Source organism: the organism of the source record quoted next, unplaced genomic scaffold (assembly GCF_019419815.1).
Source record: "Pyrus x bretschneideri cultivar Hongxiangsu unplaced genomic scaffold, Pyrus_bretschneideri_v1 Contig10, whole genome shotgun sequence".
Classification (NCBI taxonomy): Eukaryota; Viridiplantae; Streptophyta; class Magnoliopsida; order Rosales; family Rosaceae; genus Pyrus; species Pyrus x bretschneideri.
In genome coordinates this window covers 6,221,483-6,232,879 of record NW_025999391.1, presented here as the reverse complement: position 1 = coordinate 6,232,879, position 11,397 = coordinate 6,221,483, and the positions used below count along the sequence as shown (strand labels likewise).

At 36.7% G+C, this 11,397-nt stretch overlaps 2 protein-coding genes across 2 annotated transcripts; one reads left to right on the top strand and one right to left on the bottom strand.

The window, feature by feature from the left end:
- Positions 1-2,266: 2,266 nt before the first annotated feature.
- LOC103960058 lies at positions 2,267-3,323 on the top strand. Its single transcript, XM_009372450.3, has 2 exons — positions 2,267-2,515; positions 2,828-3,323. The coding sequence occupies exons 1-2, from the start codon at positions 2,391-2,393 to the stop codon at positions 3,042-3,044; spliced, it is 342 nt and encodes a 113-aa protein (XP_009370725.1). The 5' UTR covers positions 2,267-2,390; the 3' UTR covers positions 3,045-3,323.
- Positions 3,324-3,846: 523 nt separating this feature from the next.
- LOC103960067 lies at positions 3,847-11,069 on the bottom strand. Its single transcript, XM_048567527.1, has 15 exons — positions 10,882-11,069; positions 9,917-10,078; positions 9,672-9,788; positions 9,509-9,593; positions 9,067-9,175; positions 8,891-8,958; positions 8,666-8,785; positions 7,529-8,589; positions 7,099-7,299; positions 6,947-7,007; positions 6,445-6,558; positions 5,824-5,937; positions 5,607-5,713; positions 4,996-5,073; positions 3,847-4,416 (listed from the first exon to the last, which is right to left on the bottom strand). The coding sequence occupies exons 1-13, from the start codon at positions 10,971-10,973 to the stop codon at positions 5,615-5,617; spliced, it is 2,403 nt and encodes an 800-aa protein (XP_048423484.1). The 5' UTR covers positions 10,974-11,069; the 3' UTR covers positions 3,847-4,416; positions 4,996-5,073; positions 5,607-5,614.
- Between the last annotated feature and the right edge of the window lie 328 nt (positions 11,070-11,397).

Here is an 11,397-nt window from a genome sequence, read left to right as displayed (position 1 = left end):
TTCTTCTTTTTTTTTGCGATTATCAATTTTGGCTGCAGTAGTCTAGTGGGTTTATGTGTTTTCATCAATTCAGAGCTTGAGGAAGTGAATGTAAAATCTTTTCTTATTTGAAGCTTTTGATTTTTGGGTTTTTGATATAGTGCAAGAATCTTTCAAGTGGAAATAATTCATGTGTTTTATGTTGTTGTTCATGGTGTGTGCTCAATTAATCGAGTATTTTGTGTTTAGAGATTTTTCATTAAACAATTGGTTGAACTTGCCGGTGTATTTGATTGCATTCAGTATCACCTGCATCTTATAAATTTAAGAATTCCAGACATCAAATAAAAAAAATAAAAAATAAAGGGAATCTTCAACTCCAATTTCTATGATGTATTTGATTGCATTTAGTATCACATGCATCTTATGAATTTAAGAATTCCAGACACCAAAAATAAAAGAGGGGGAGGGAGGGGGGGAGGGGAATCTTCAATTCCAATTTCTATGTTAATTTAAATTTTAAGCTTGTATTTTTATTAAATCTCACTCTCATCCAATATTATTATTCAATCTAACTTAATTCTTAAAATTATTCCAGCACGTTACAAATGCACATAATACCTTTTTTTTCCCGTTGTCAGAAAGAAATCTAAGTTTGAATATCTCACATGTGGCTCGTGACTAGGACCAGTAGAATGTTCCAGTACGGTTGCACGTGGAATGGCACGTGCAGAAATGGTTGTTTGATGGGGGTGATAAATAAAAAGGAATTTTAATGAAAAGCTTACGGTATTGTTTACTTTAATGAAAAATTACATTTTTACACTAAAAAATCAATTTTGGTACTATTTACTTTACCTTTTATTTTATCTTTATCAATAAAACACAAAATTTTCAAACATTTTTTATTAATTTTTTTAAATAAAACCAAAAGATGCGAACATCATGGGACATGAAGGATATGGATGAAGCCAAGCGAAAAGGTCTGACAGAGCCATGTCGGTATCTTCAAGATCATGGTTCCCAGTCAAACTGTAATATGCTTCATCCGCTCATCTTTTGCCACGTACTCTATGTCAGTTGGAGTCACGGTCAAATTGTTTGACCAGTGACTGGATATTTTCACACACTTAGCTTTAGATGCATCGACGGTAATGGATTAAACATCAAAATTATATGACACCAAATGTATGACGTCCCGTTAATTGTGTTTGACAGCAATTCATCGCATTTGTGACGTCGAACCATAAAAAACTATGATATTTTATGTCAAATGTACAAATATGAGAGAAAATGAATGAGTATGGGATCACCACAATCCTTAATAAATCTAGTTTAAAGTGTTTCAAGTATCGGTTTACGAATTGTAATGTAAAATTCACATACCTTTCAGTTTGCATGCATATTTTTAAACATAGAGAAGATTCAAAAATTCCAATACTCATTTCAGATAACTAATTAGACTAAAAAAATTATTCTTTGTACTTTTACCCAAATGATAGAGCCAAAAGGAAAGTGTTGACAGGCACCATGTTGATGAATGCACATTGTTCTTGGCATGACTTGATTTCTAGATTCGAGTTGTAACTGTGGTTCCTTGTCATGATTGAAGGTATTTTTTGAATGAGAAATAGAATTGCACATGATGCTGGATGAGACGAATTTTATGTTTGTATTTCATATGGTATGTCTTAGATTTAATTTCTAGTGCTGATGAATTACACGATGATGATCAGAAAGATGCTGAAATGTCTCTGCAAGTCTTAACGGCTCCCGAAAATGTAGATTGCTATGGCAAAACTACCAACTGATCTTTTCTAAAATGATAAAAATTATTTGAGTGGACAACATTGTGCATAAAATTCTCCTTCTAACACCGTCTAATAAATTGCACATGTAAACTTCCATGTGCACAAAGGAGTTGGTCGCATGGGTTGGCCCTCTACCCCATTTGCCATAACTAAATATAGTGTAGCTAACCACCTACCATATAATTAAATTTGTGCATTAACGTAATACTAGATACACATTTTTTTTTTTTTTTTTGTATTAATACATAAAAAGGAAAAAGAATTGACCTTCTTTTATAAAATATAATAAAAGTCGAATTTTTATCGTGAATACATAATGCATCACAGCTAAGATATTTTGATTCTCAGCGTATGAGAAATAAAATTTTGTTGACTGTGACATGATCATGGGATAAGTCAACGGTAAATAATGAGGAGGGAATAATGGGTATACCAATATCTTGTCCCTCTCTCTATATATGGTAAGGTTTCTTATCCTCTACTGCCTTGTAAAGATGCCCTTTCCTAGAGCTTCTCAAGAACCCTCACAATACATATAGCCCAACAATTCAACCAAAAACAAAAGAAGATATATTCCATCCTTCCAACTTAGTAATTTTCATGGCTGCACAACCCTGCTCATCATCACCATCAAGTTCCTCATCATCTTCAAACCTGAGAATCACAGTTGAAAGAAACCCTTCTGAATCTCGCTTATCCCAACTGGACATCAAGTGCTGGCCCAAGTAAGTCTCTCACCTCCCCTCCTCTCACTCTCTCTCACTCAGTAAATGGAGGATTAAGCGAGATTAGCTCTTCAGTGCCCCCGAAGGCACAAGGTTTGCCACTCTCAACTCCCAAGACGAGAGGACCCCTCCACTCTCTCTCTCTCTCTCTTTCTCACTTCCTATAGAGGATTAACCGTGATTAGCTCCTCAGTGCGGTCAAAGGCACAGAGTTTCCATCTCTCTCTCTCTCTCTCTCTACAAAATATAACGTGGTATTTATTTATGTTTTGTTTTTGTTTTTGTTTTTGTTTTGGGATTATGAATTCACAGATGGGGTTGCTCGCCTGGGAAGTACCAGCTGAAGTTTGATGCGGAGGAGACGTGTTATTTGTTGAAGGGAAGAGTGAAGGCGTATTATCCAAAAGGGTCTTCGGAATATGTCGAGTTCGGAGCTGGAGATCTTGTCACCATCCCAAAGGGACTCACCTGCACTTGGGATGTTTCTCTTGCTGTTGATAAACACTACAAATTCGAATCCTCTTCTTAACCATTATTATCATGAATTAATCATGATTATTGTCTTCTTTTGCTCATAAATTTCAGATTTTTTATTTTGTTTTGTTTTTATTTTTTCTAGGGTTTGTGAATTTTTAGAGAGAGATCGATATGTTCGAGTAGTAGTCAAAAGGAAGGAAAATAATTCGTCAATGCATGTCCCATTGGAACCAACCCTCTTTTACGTATTGGCTATCAGCTTTTAAGGCTCCTTTGACTGGTCAAATAGGATTTGTTAAAAAAAATAAAAAAAATCCTCTTTTGTGGGCAATGATTTAGCGACCTGACTGCTCTTCCGGTTTTTATACACTCTTATCACCTCTTATAACATTAACATTTTATATCACTATTGATTTTTGTCTTAGTATCTTTATAAAAAAATTAATATAAAATATTAATGTGATTTAACCGTGATCACATCAAATAAGAAGAAATGAAAATGTATGAGAACTGGAAGGGCAAAGAAGCCGGGTACATGATTTAGACACCCGCCTGTTCTTTTGAGTTGGTATGATCATCAAGTTCAAATCTTCTGCAACCGTTTTTATACTAGCGGAGAAAATTAGACAAATCAAACTTAGAATCTCCGATGCAGCCATGCATGGTTAAAATGCTTTAAAGCATTGTCTTACAAACAAAAGCAATTAGGAAATTGGTTAAGATTCTTATTTGCATGTACGACCACAATTAACAATCTCGACAAACAGTCTGACAACACAATGTATCAACTCACCTAGCAAGAATACATCACCTTAATTCACCAAAAAAAAAAAAAAAAAATTAGAAATGACGGATCAATGCAAATACGTATGATTTCATTAACAACCTGACAACCTAACATCTAGCTAATCAATACAAACCACTAATCTTAGTTTTGATAAAGCATTAGACTTCGGATCCCATTCCTTTTTGTTTGTTTAGCCGGACATGATGCTGTTTTGTGCTACTTTCCACCGTGAGTAGGTCTAGTATAACTAGCTGGTGACGCAAAATAATCATACAGGATTTTTGGGCTTCTTTCTTTGAATTCTAGACATACAAAAGCAGTCCCCATATCAAAATTGCACTTCACAATTTGATACGGTTACAGGAACACAAAATCGGCTTAACGGTCTCTTAATTGATCAAACATGGTACAAGCACGAAACTTCAATCTCGCTTCGCCATCATCCGTAAATGCATAAACTCTGCCATCAGCCTCAATGAAGCTGGTTGTGCCATCTTTCAGGACCCCCGACGCCAGCTTCCGCCGCTGATTAGATCTATGGGTTGAGAGAAGCACGCATAGGGTTAGAACCATGTGGCTCCAACTGCAGAAGATGTTTTATGGATTTGCTTTCCCAATATCTACATTGTCATGGATCCTGCAACCAAAACACCATTCAAACAAAAGGTGTAAGGTGGATGGTTCTCCCAAAACACGGAATGTGCACTGCTCATAAAATCTGGATTGCACCAAGTTTACTAAAAACAATCTCAGTTGGTAAAATGCATTTTGTATGGTCCGTAGAGTACTCAAAGCAAGAATTCAAGTCATGCAGGGAGGCGAAAATGAGATGGTACACGTTCTAGTCTAGTTTTTAGAACTTAGAATCTTCTGAATTACTAGACATGGAAAATATAGAACAAAACCAAATACCAGTACTCGAACCGTAATGTATTACAAGCCAAACAAACGCAAATACATGTCAAATTTTTAAGCCAATTTATACGATCCAAAACCATCTCCATATAAAATGTTGACCAAATCCAGAACTCTAACCAGTTAAATAAATAAATAACCCTCAATCTATCACAATTTATCATACCAGTTATACCTCCCCTCCCCCACCCTCCAAAAATAAACAAAAGAGAACAAAAACCGATAAACACCCAAACCCAAGTTTGCAAATGAATATAAAGATAAGCATGCAAACATTGAAAATATAGGAAAATACATCTACCTGAAGGAAAAAGGCTAGGCTTCTGGAGTTTATAAAAGATGCTCAGCAAGCAATTCTCTGAACCATTTCCCTCAACATCTGAACAGAGAATAGGGATTCAATTCTAGCGAGATTATTATTATTATTATTATTGAGAGAGAGAGAGAGAGAGAGAGAGAGAGAGAGAGAGATGTCAAAGTGAAGTTCCAAAAATAGATTGCATGCAGTGAATAATTGGGTCCAAATAGGTCATTTTGTTTGTTCTTGTTTTCCTTTTTTGGGGTAATAAAGATTCCATATGGTACGACCATACAGCCCATTTGATTTCAGGCTTAAATCATCCTTTTACGCATTTATATCCAAGGTCGTAAATGGATGACCCAACACCCATTTATTCAGAGCAGGTAACTGGTACGGGCATATATATCAACACGACAATTGACAACAAACATTATGTTTTTTTTCAACCAACACATAAACACCAACTTTTATCATGCAACAAATGTAAAGATCTTCAAATGGTAACATTACGACCTGCCAAACCCGGCAACCCAACTAATGACTTTATTGACCCCTTATAATGACACAAGGAAAACTCAACAAGAAGCATGAAAAGAAGAATATGCTACAACCTTGCTGACTATACCGCAACAGCCGTATTTTCCTCTGTAAAGTAATTTGGTCCAACGAAGTTTTCATCTCGAGCACCATGAAACTGGAGTACCCTAAGCTTCCCTTCCTGCAATTCATGAAAATTAGCATCGTAAATGGGCAAACAAAACCTTCCAAAAAAGAACAAAAGGGCAGTAGATTGATCATTGCAGGATTTCTGAAACATCAGAAGCACACCTTGGTCCCATAAACTAGACCTCCACCAGCAAAGGGATGAAAGCAAGCAACATTAACCTCATCCTCTGCACTGGGAAGTACTCTCACAAGTTCCATATCTGAAACTCTGTAAACCTAAATAAAGAAAGAAATGACGGTAATTTAAGAGTCCGACAAAGTAAAACTTTAACAACAGTAGTAAACAACATGCCAACTGAGAGAGTGCTGACATATTAATTAAGCACAAAAATCTATCTAAAACCCTGTAGACCTAAATAAAGAAATATAGGTGGTAACTAAGAGTCCAACAAAGTAAAACTTTGATAATAGTAGTAATGATCACTCAATTTTGAATTTTTATAATGAATCCAGTCCATCACTCTTTGTCATAAACACAGAAAAAGAAGTCCAACCATTGTTCCTTCACAATATCACCAAATAGGCATACTATTACATTCTCTAAAGGAAGACTATTCAACTTTTTATGCTTTCTAACTTATATGTCTAAAAAAATAAAGCATATCTCAACGAATAGTACTTTTTGCTAACTAATACTTTCCCAAAGAACAAACACGAAGCAGAAAGTGAGATAAAACATTTTCTACTCAGTTGCAGGACAGAAGGAAGACTCTGGAAGCTCACCTCAAGAACAGTGTAAATAGGTACAGTTGTATCCCCATCAACGACAATACTTTTAAGAAGAGAACCATGGCGGCGACCATAGGCCAGTAATATGTGCTCAGACGTGGGGGAGAACTGCAGGCACAACATAAAGCACAAAGGCTCAACTCAAAAATATCCTTTCCACATCGAAAGCAAAAGTACCAGTAGTTGCAAATTACACTAAATCAACTATAAGTACCAAAGGAACAGGCACAAATACAGTTTATTGTCAGTGGCAAATGACGAGAGCTAAACAGCTTCCGGAAATAGACATAAGATTAAACAAAAAAGAAAGTCATTATCCAACCTAAACCTGCATAATTTTCAACCATGAATTTCGACCTTATCATACATAGAACAACAGGTCAATGATCCAAGTCATAGTAGAAAATGAGCCTAAGGTAATAAAAGCACGACACAAGGCACCAGAGCATAAATAGAAACAAAAGCAAATAGTAGTCAAATTTTCTTTGAAACTAACTTGGATTGAAGTCAAACAATGTGCCGCTCTAATAGCCCGAGAGACAAGTATCAAACCAAATCTGCACGAGATAATAGAATAACTCATATATAAGATGTTGATAAAAGAATAAAGGAAATAAGAAACAGTTGACAAAAGGATTAGAAATTTACGTGGCCTCCTCAAGTGAATATATGCGAAGCTCATAGATAACTTGGTGAGCTGAGATTGGGTGCCGAGTTGGGGATGTTGGAATTCCAGAATCCTGATGAACTAGACTTTGTAGTCCAGGGTCAGCTTCCGTATGAGGAAGCATGCATGCAACACAGGCAGCTAAAAATCTCCCACAGGGGGAGAAATGAGCCCCCATTTCACTGCAAAAGCACATGCCACACAAAGTTGTAATAAAACATAATTACAAGCTGAGCAAAAAAAATCCTTCAATTGCATCTGATTACAATTGTTTTTAATATAGATGCGAGTGCTAGAAGCTATTGTAAATTTGCAATCAAATACTGAAGCCATGTAGAAGAATGAAGAATATTGTAAAAGGAAAACCGGTAAAAGAAATGAAATAAAGGAATACCAAAGATGTTCACATACCTGCAAAGAACAGCATGAGGAACAATTAAACAACATCTTTCAGCATTCAGCAGAGCAGAAGGATTTTTTATATCATGCGACCATACTCTTAGTTTTACAGTGCATGGTAATTCTGCAGCCGCTGCTGCAGCCATTAATGTATCAATATCAGACTGGATTCGACTAATAATGGGCTGTGCATCATTCTCATCGGGTTGGGTACTTAAGGAAGCACTATCCCCTGATTCTGGTCCAGAGAAGTGGAAGTGCTGATAATAATGCTGCAAGTCAGATCTTCCAGAAAGCCCAGATACATTGGTGCTTCCTGGCAATGCTAAAGAAGCTGCCACATCCGCCACGTTATGAGCAGACAGATGCGACACTAAACTAGAAGAACCCATAGGCTGAGCTAAATTGTTAAGCCCACCACGATTAAGAGGAAGCATTGAGGGAAAATTAGCTTGGCTTTGACCTGTTAACCACCCTTGGAGAAAAGGTTGCTCCCAGAATGCAGGATCTCTATAAGGAAACGTTCTATGAGGTTGCCCAAATTCAGTAAAACCAGGATGACTTGAAGTATTTTCAGGTACTCTATTATTCACAGGATCTAAATTAATCCAGCTTCCATGCTGGCTTCCCCCTACAGCTGGCATCTCATCAGTCTCCATTGCATCTCCTTTGTGGTCACAAGCATCACTTCCATTAAGGAAATAATTATCTGCATTGCCTTCAGCATTGTGATTGGAAACAATTGGAGCTGATGGAAATGTCTCCATTCGAGAAACTGTGGTAGCATCCTGCTCTGCTGCATTTACATCTGTTTGAAACTGCATTGAAGCAGAAGTGACTTGCATGCTATTTGATCCAGCAGGTCTGTTTTCAGGCTGCATTACTCTTCTTGAATCATCTATATATGGCGGCACGAAGACAAAAGGCAAGGACATAAGTGGTAGTTTAGTAGCCAAACTAAGACGTTCACTAGAATCAATGTTTGCCACAAAAACAGCAGGAGATGGACATTGCATGTAGCCGGGAGATGTTGCTTGAGACATTGAGGAATCTGAAGAGTCAAGATCATTGACCTGCATATCAGTTTAATAATGTAACCTATACGATAGCAGGAATGAAGAATCACTTAAATGCCCTCTTGAAAATTACCTCAGCAGTTAAGAGAAACGGAGCAGCTTGGGGGTGAAAATGCACTGCTCGAAGGGAACGCCATGTTTTTAATACCATGTCTGGAGAAGAAGGTTCCCCATTGTATTTCCATATATACAACTGAAACCAGATTTTCAATGTCAGTGTTATCAAAATATATATCCCATTACTAACCATCAATGATTGTATGATATACTAAAGAACCGTAATAAAAAGAATCAATACCTTGTGTCCTGATGCAACAGCTAGGAGTTCCCCTTTGGCATGAAAAGCAATAGATGCAACAGGTCGATCTAGGGAGAGAATCATAAAGGGATATGAACTATGTCAGAATTCTAAGAAAAATGTACAATGTAAGAAAGCCTACTAATTTAGTAAGACACTGAAGTTTCGGAGATTACAGAAATCACGAGAGCCGATACAATCTGATGTGTTTAAATCCCATAAGCGAACTTCATGATCCAAACTTCCACTAGCAATTATTTTTGGATTCAAAGGATGAAACCTAACCTGTAAGAATGCCATTAGTTACTTCCACGTCAAAATAATATTCACAATTTAGTGGTTGGATTTTACCCGTACCAAAAAACACATGCCCCAGAAGCAACTACCTAAACTATTAATTAATTAAATGTTAAACAATTTAGACCAGCTAATTGATATATCATATTTCAAATAAATTGGATAAGACTGTGTAATTTGTATCTGTTTTTTTTCTTTCAGCAGACTTCCATTTACATAGATTTTACTCTTAGCTAAATAGTTCATAGAGAAAGATGCAAATATTAGCAAAAAAAAAATTTGAAGAATAAATAGATCTGCAATTGCACAAGTCATACGTACCACCCAAGGTGTCCTTCTATGGCCGCTCAAAACCTTTACACATCTGCCAGTTTGGCAATCAATTATCTTTACAGTGTGGTCACCACTGAAAGCATGAAAAGATTTCAATTAGAGTCAAGATCAGAAATAAGTATTCAGATCTAAACAAGATTAGAAAACTTACTGTGTAGAAGCAAGTTTTCTTCCATCGGGGCTGAATGCTGCTGCAATGGTTGACCTTGGAGGAGGCACTAAATCACAATACTTGGCTGACAAATGCCGCAGCGACTCTGCTTCAACCCTGAAAGATCAATGAAATACAGATTCAATAAATACAGCATGGCATCTTTGATAACCTAATATAAAAGGTACAAAAGGTCTCACACTAAAACCTGCTTGAAAAAACTTAAAAAAGAGAACTGTTGGTACCATGAGCAGAGGCCACGTTTCACATCTCTGATTGCTTCACCCTTAGGCCCATAGGTGGAACTAGATTTCCTATTAGAAGTTTCTCCCCACCGCCTTGTGGGCACATGTTTTGCTCTAGGAGAAATCTCCCTCCGTGCTATCAAGGCAACCACATTTCTGCCACTGAAAAAAAAAATTAAGAAGTTCACTTATTCAGAAGGACATCATATGAATAAAAACATGTCTCAGGGTGGCATTTGGATATGTGGGTGTGATTTTTACCGCAAACCGTTGAATTAGACTTTACAAAAAGTAATATTATGATGTTGTTAGTTACACATAAATTTCACTATTTAGGAAATCCAAAGTGTTCAAATAGTCAAGGAAAAATTATTATTTCACATCCACCCTCTAAATTGTTGTCATTTTTAACATTGTGTTTTCTTCTCAATTACTGTATCAAAACTCTTTCTTTGTATGATCTTTTAACATTTCATACCAAGCATTCACATTCAGTAGTCCAATCCAAATCTCTCATTTTTCCCTATTCCCGGAATCCAGAGTCATAGCTATATAATCATTGATTTCACTACTAAAGCGTACAAGCGGTCCAAGTCCATCAGTACTTGATCCTCAACACTGAACCGTCCTATGTACTCGAGCCTTATTTCATAATTCGAACAAGCATTTCACACAAACTAAACGAAAAGCTACATTGAACTTTAAATCCATTAAGTGCAACCAATCACTACACGACGTGATGAAATTCATATAAACAAAAACATAAAAAATGAATTCAAAAATCCAACTTAAACTAAACACAATGATTACCGGATTGTAGATTCCTAATTACAATAATATAACTCAAATCCAACACTTGCAAGAAATCAAATTTAGCTGAATTCCAGAATCCGAAACGCATATGGATCGAATTACAGCAAACAAAAAAAAAAAAAACCCTAACGCAGAGGGTTTCGAATTCTGACCTGCAGTGATGATGCTCGGCGGACAGCGATGGAGAAATCGGGGTCTGATCCAACGGTCGCGAAGGTCCAGCCATCGTACGATCGGACTTCATGGGAATTTAGCCGAATTTGCGACTCCAATTTCGGAATTTCAAATTTGAGGAAGAAGAAGAGAACGAGAGTCCGTGCCTCTCTCTTTCCTATGTTGTGCTTGCTACATTGGTTTGCAGTCGTTGCTTTTTTTACCAAAATGCCCCTTTTTTATTCCCTCCCGTGCTTCCCAACCGTCCATCTGAATTTCTCGAGGGTTCGTACGGCGCCACGTCACCGTCAAATTTTTCAAATTTTAAAAATCAAAACGTTATGTCGTTTTTTCTCCCTCTCAGTGCATTGATTAGAGATAAACTTGGGCCATCCAATCACATACTGCCTGGCGTATTAACTTTTCGACACAAAAATAAAAACAAATACTAATGAAGATCGACCTGGAATTTCAAACAAGAAAAATTGCACGGTTGATTTAAATACTGTTACAAT

Excerpts from the sequence above, each read along its gene's own strand:
- LOC103960058 (XM_009372450.3), top strand. The coding sequence starts at position 2,391 with ATGGCTGCACAACCCTGCTCATCATCACCATCAAGTTCCTCATCATCT. Across the intron at positions 2,516-2,827 it reads GACATCAAGTGCTGGCCCAA|ATGGGGTTGCTCGCCTGGGA; the intron begins GTAAGTCTCTCA and ends ATGAATTCACAG.
- LOC103960067 (XM_048567527.1), bottom strand. The coding sequence starts at position 10,973 with ATGAAGTCCGATCGTACGATGGCTGGACCTTCGCGACCGTTGGATCAG. Across the intron at positions 6,559-6,946 it reads ATTGTTTGACTTCAATCCAA|TTCTCCCCCACGTCTGAGCA; the intron begins GTTAGTTTCAAA and ends TTGTGCCTGCAG. Across the intron at positions 5,714-5,823 it reads GTCTAGTTTATGGGACCAAG|GAAGGGAAGCTTAGGGTACT; the intron begins GTGTGCTTCTGA and ends CATGAATTGCAG.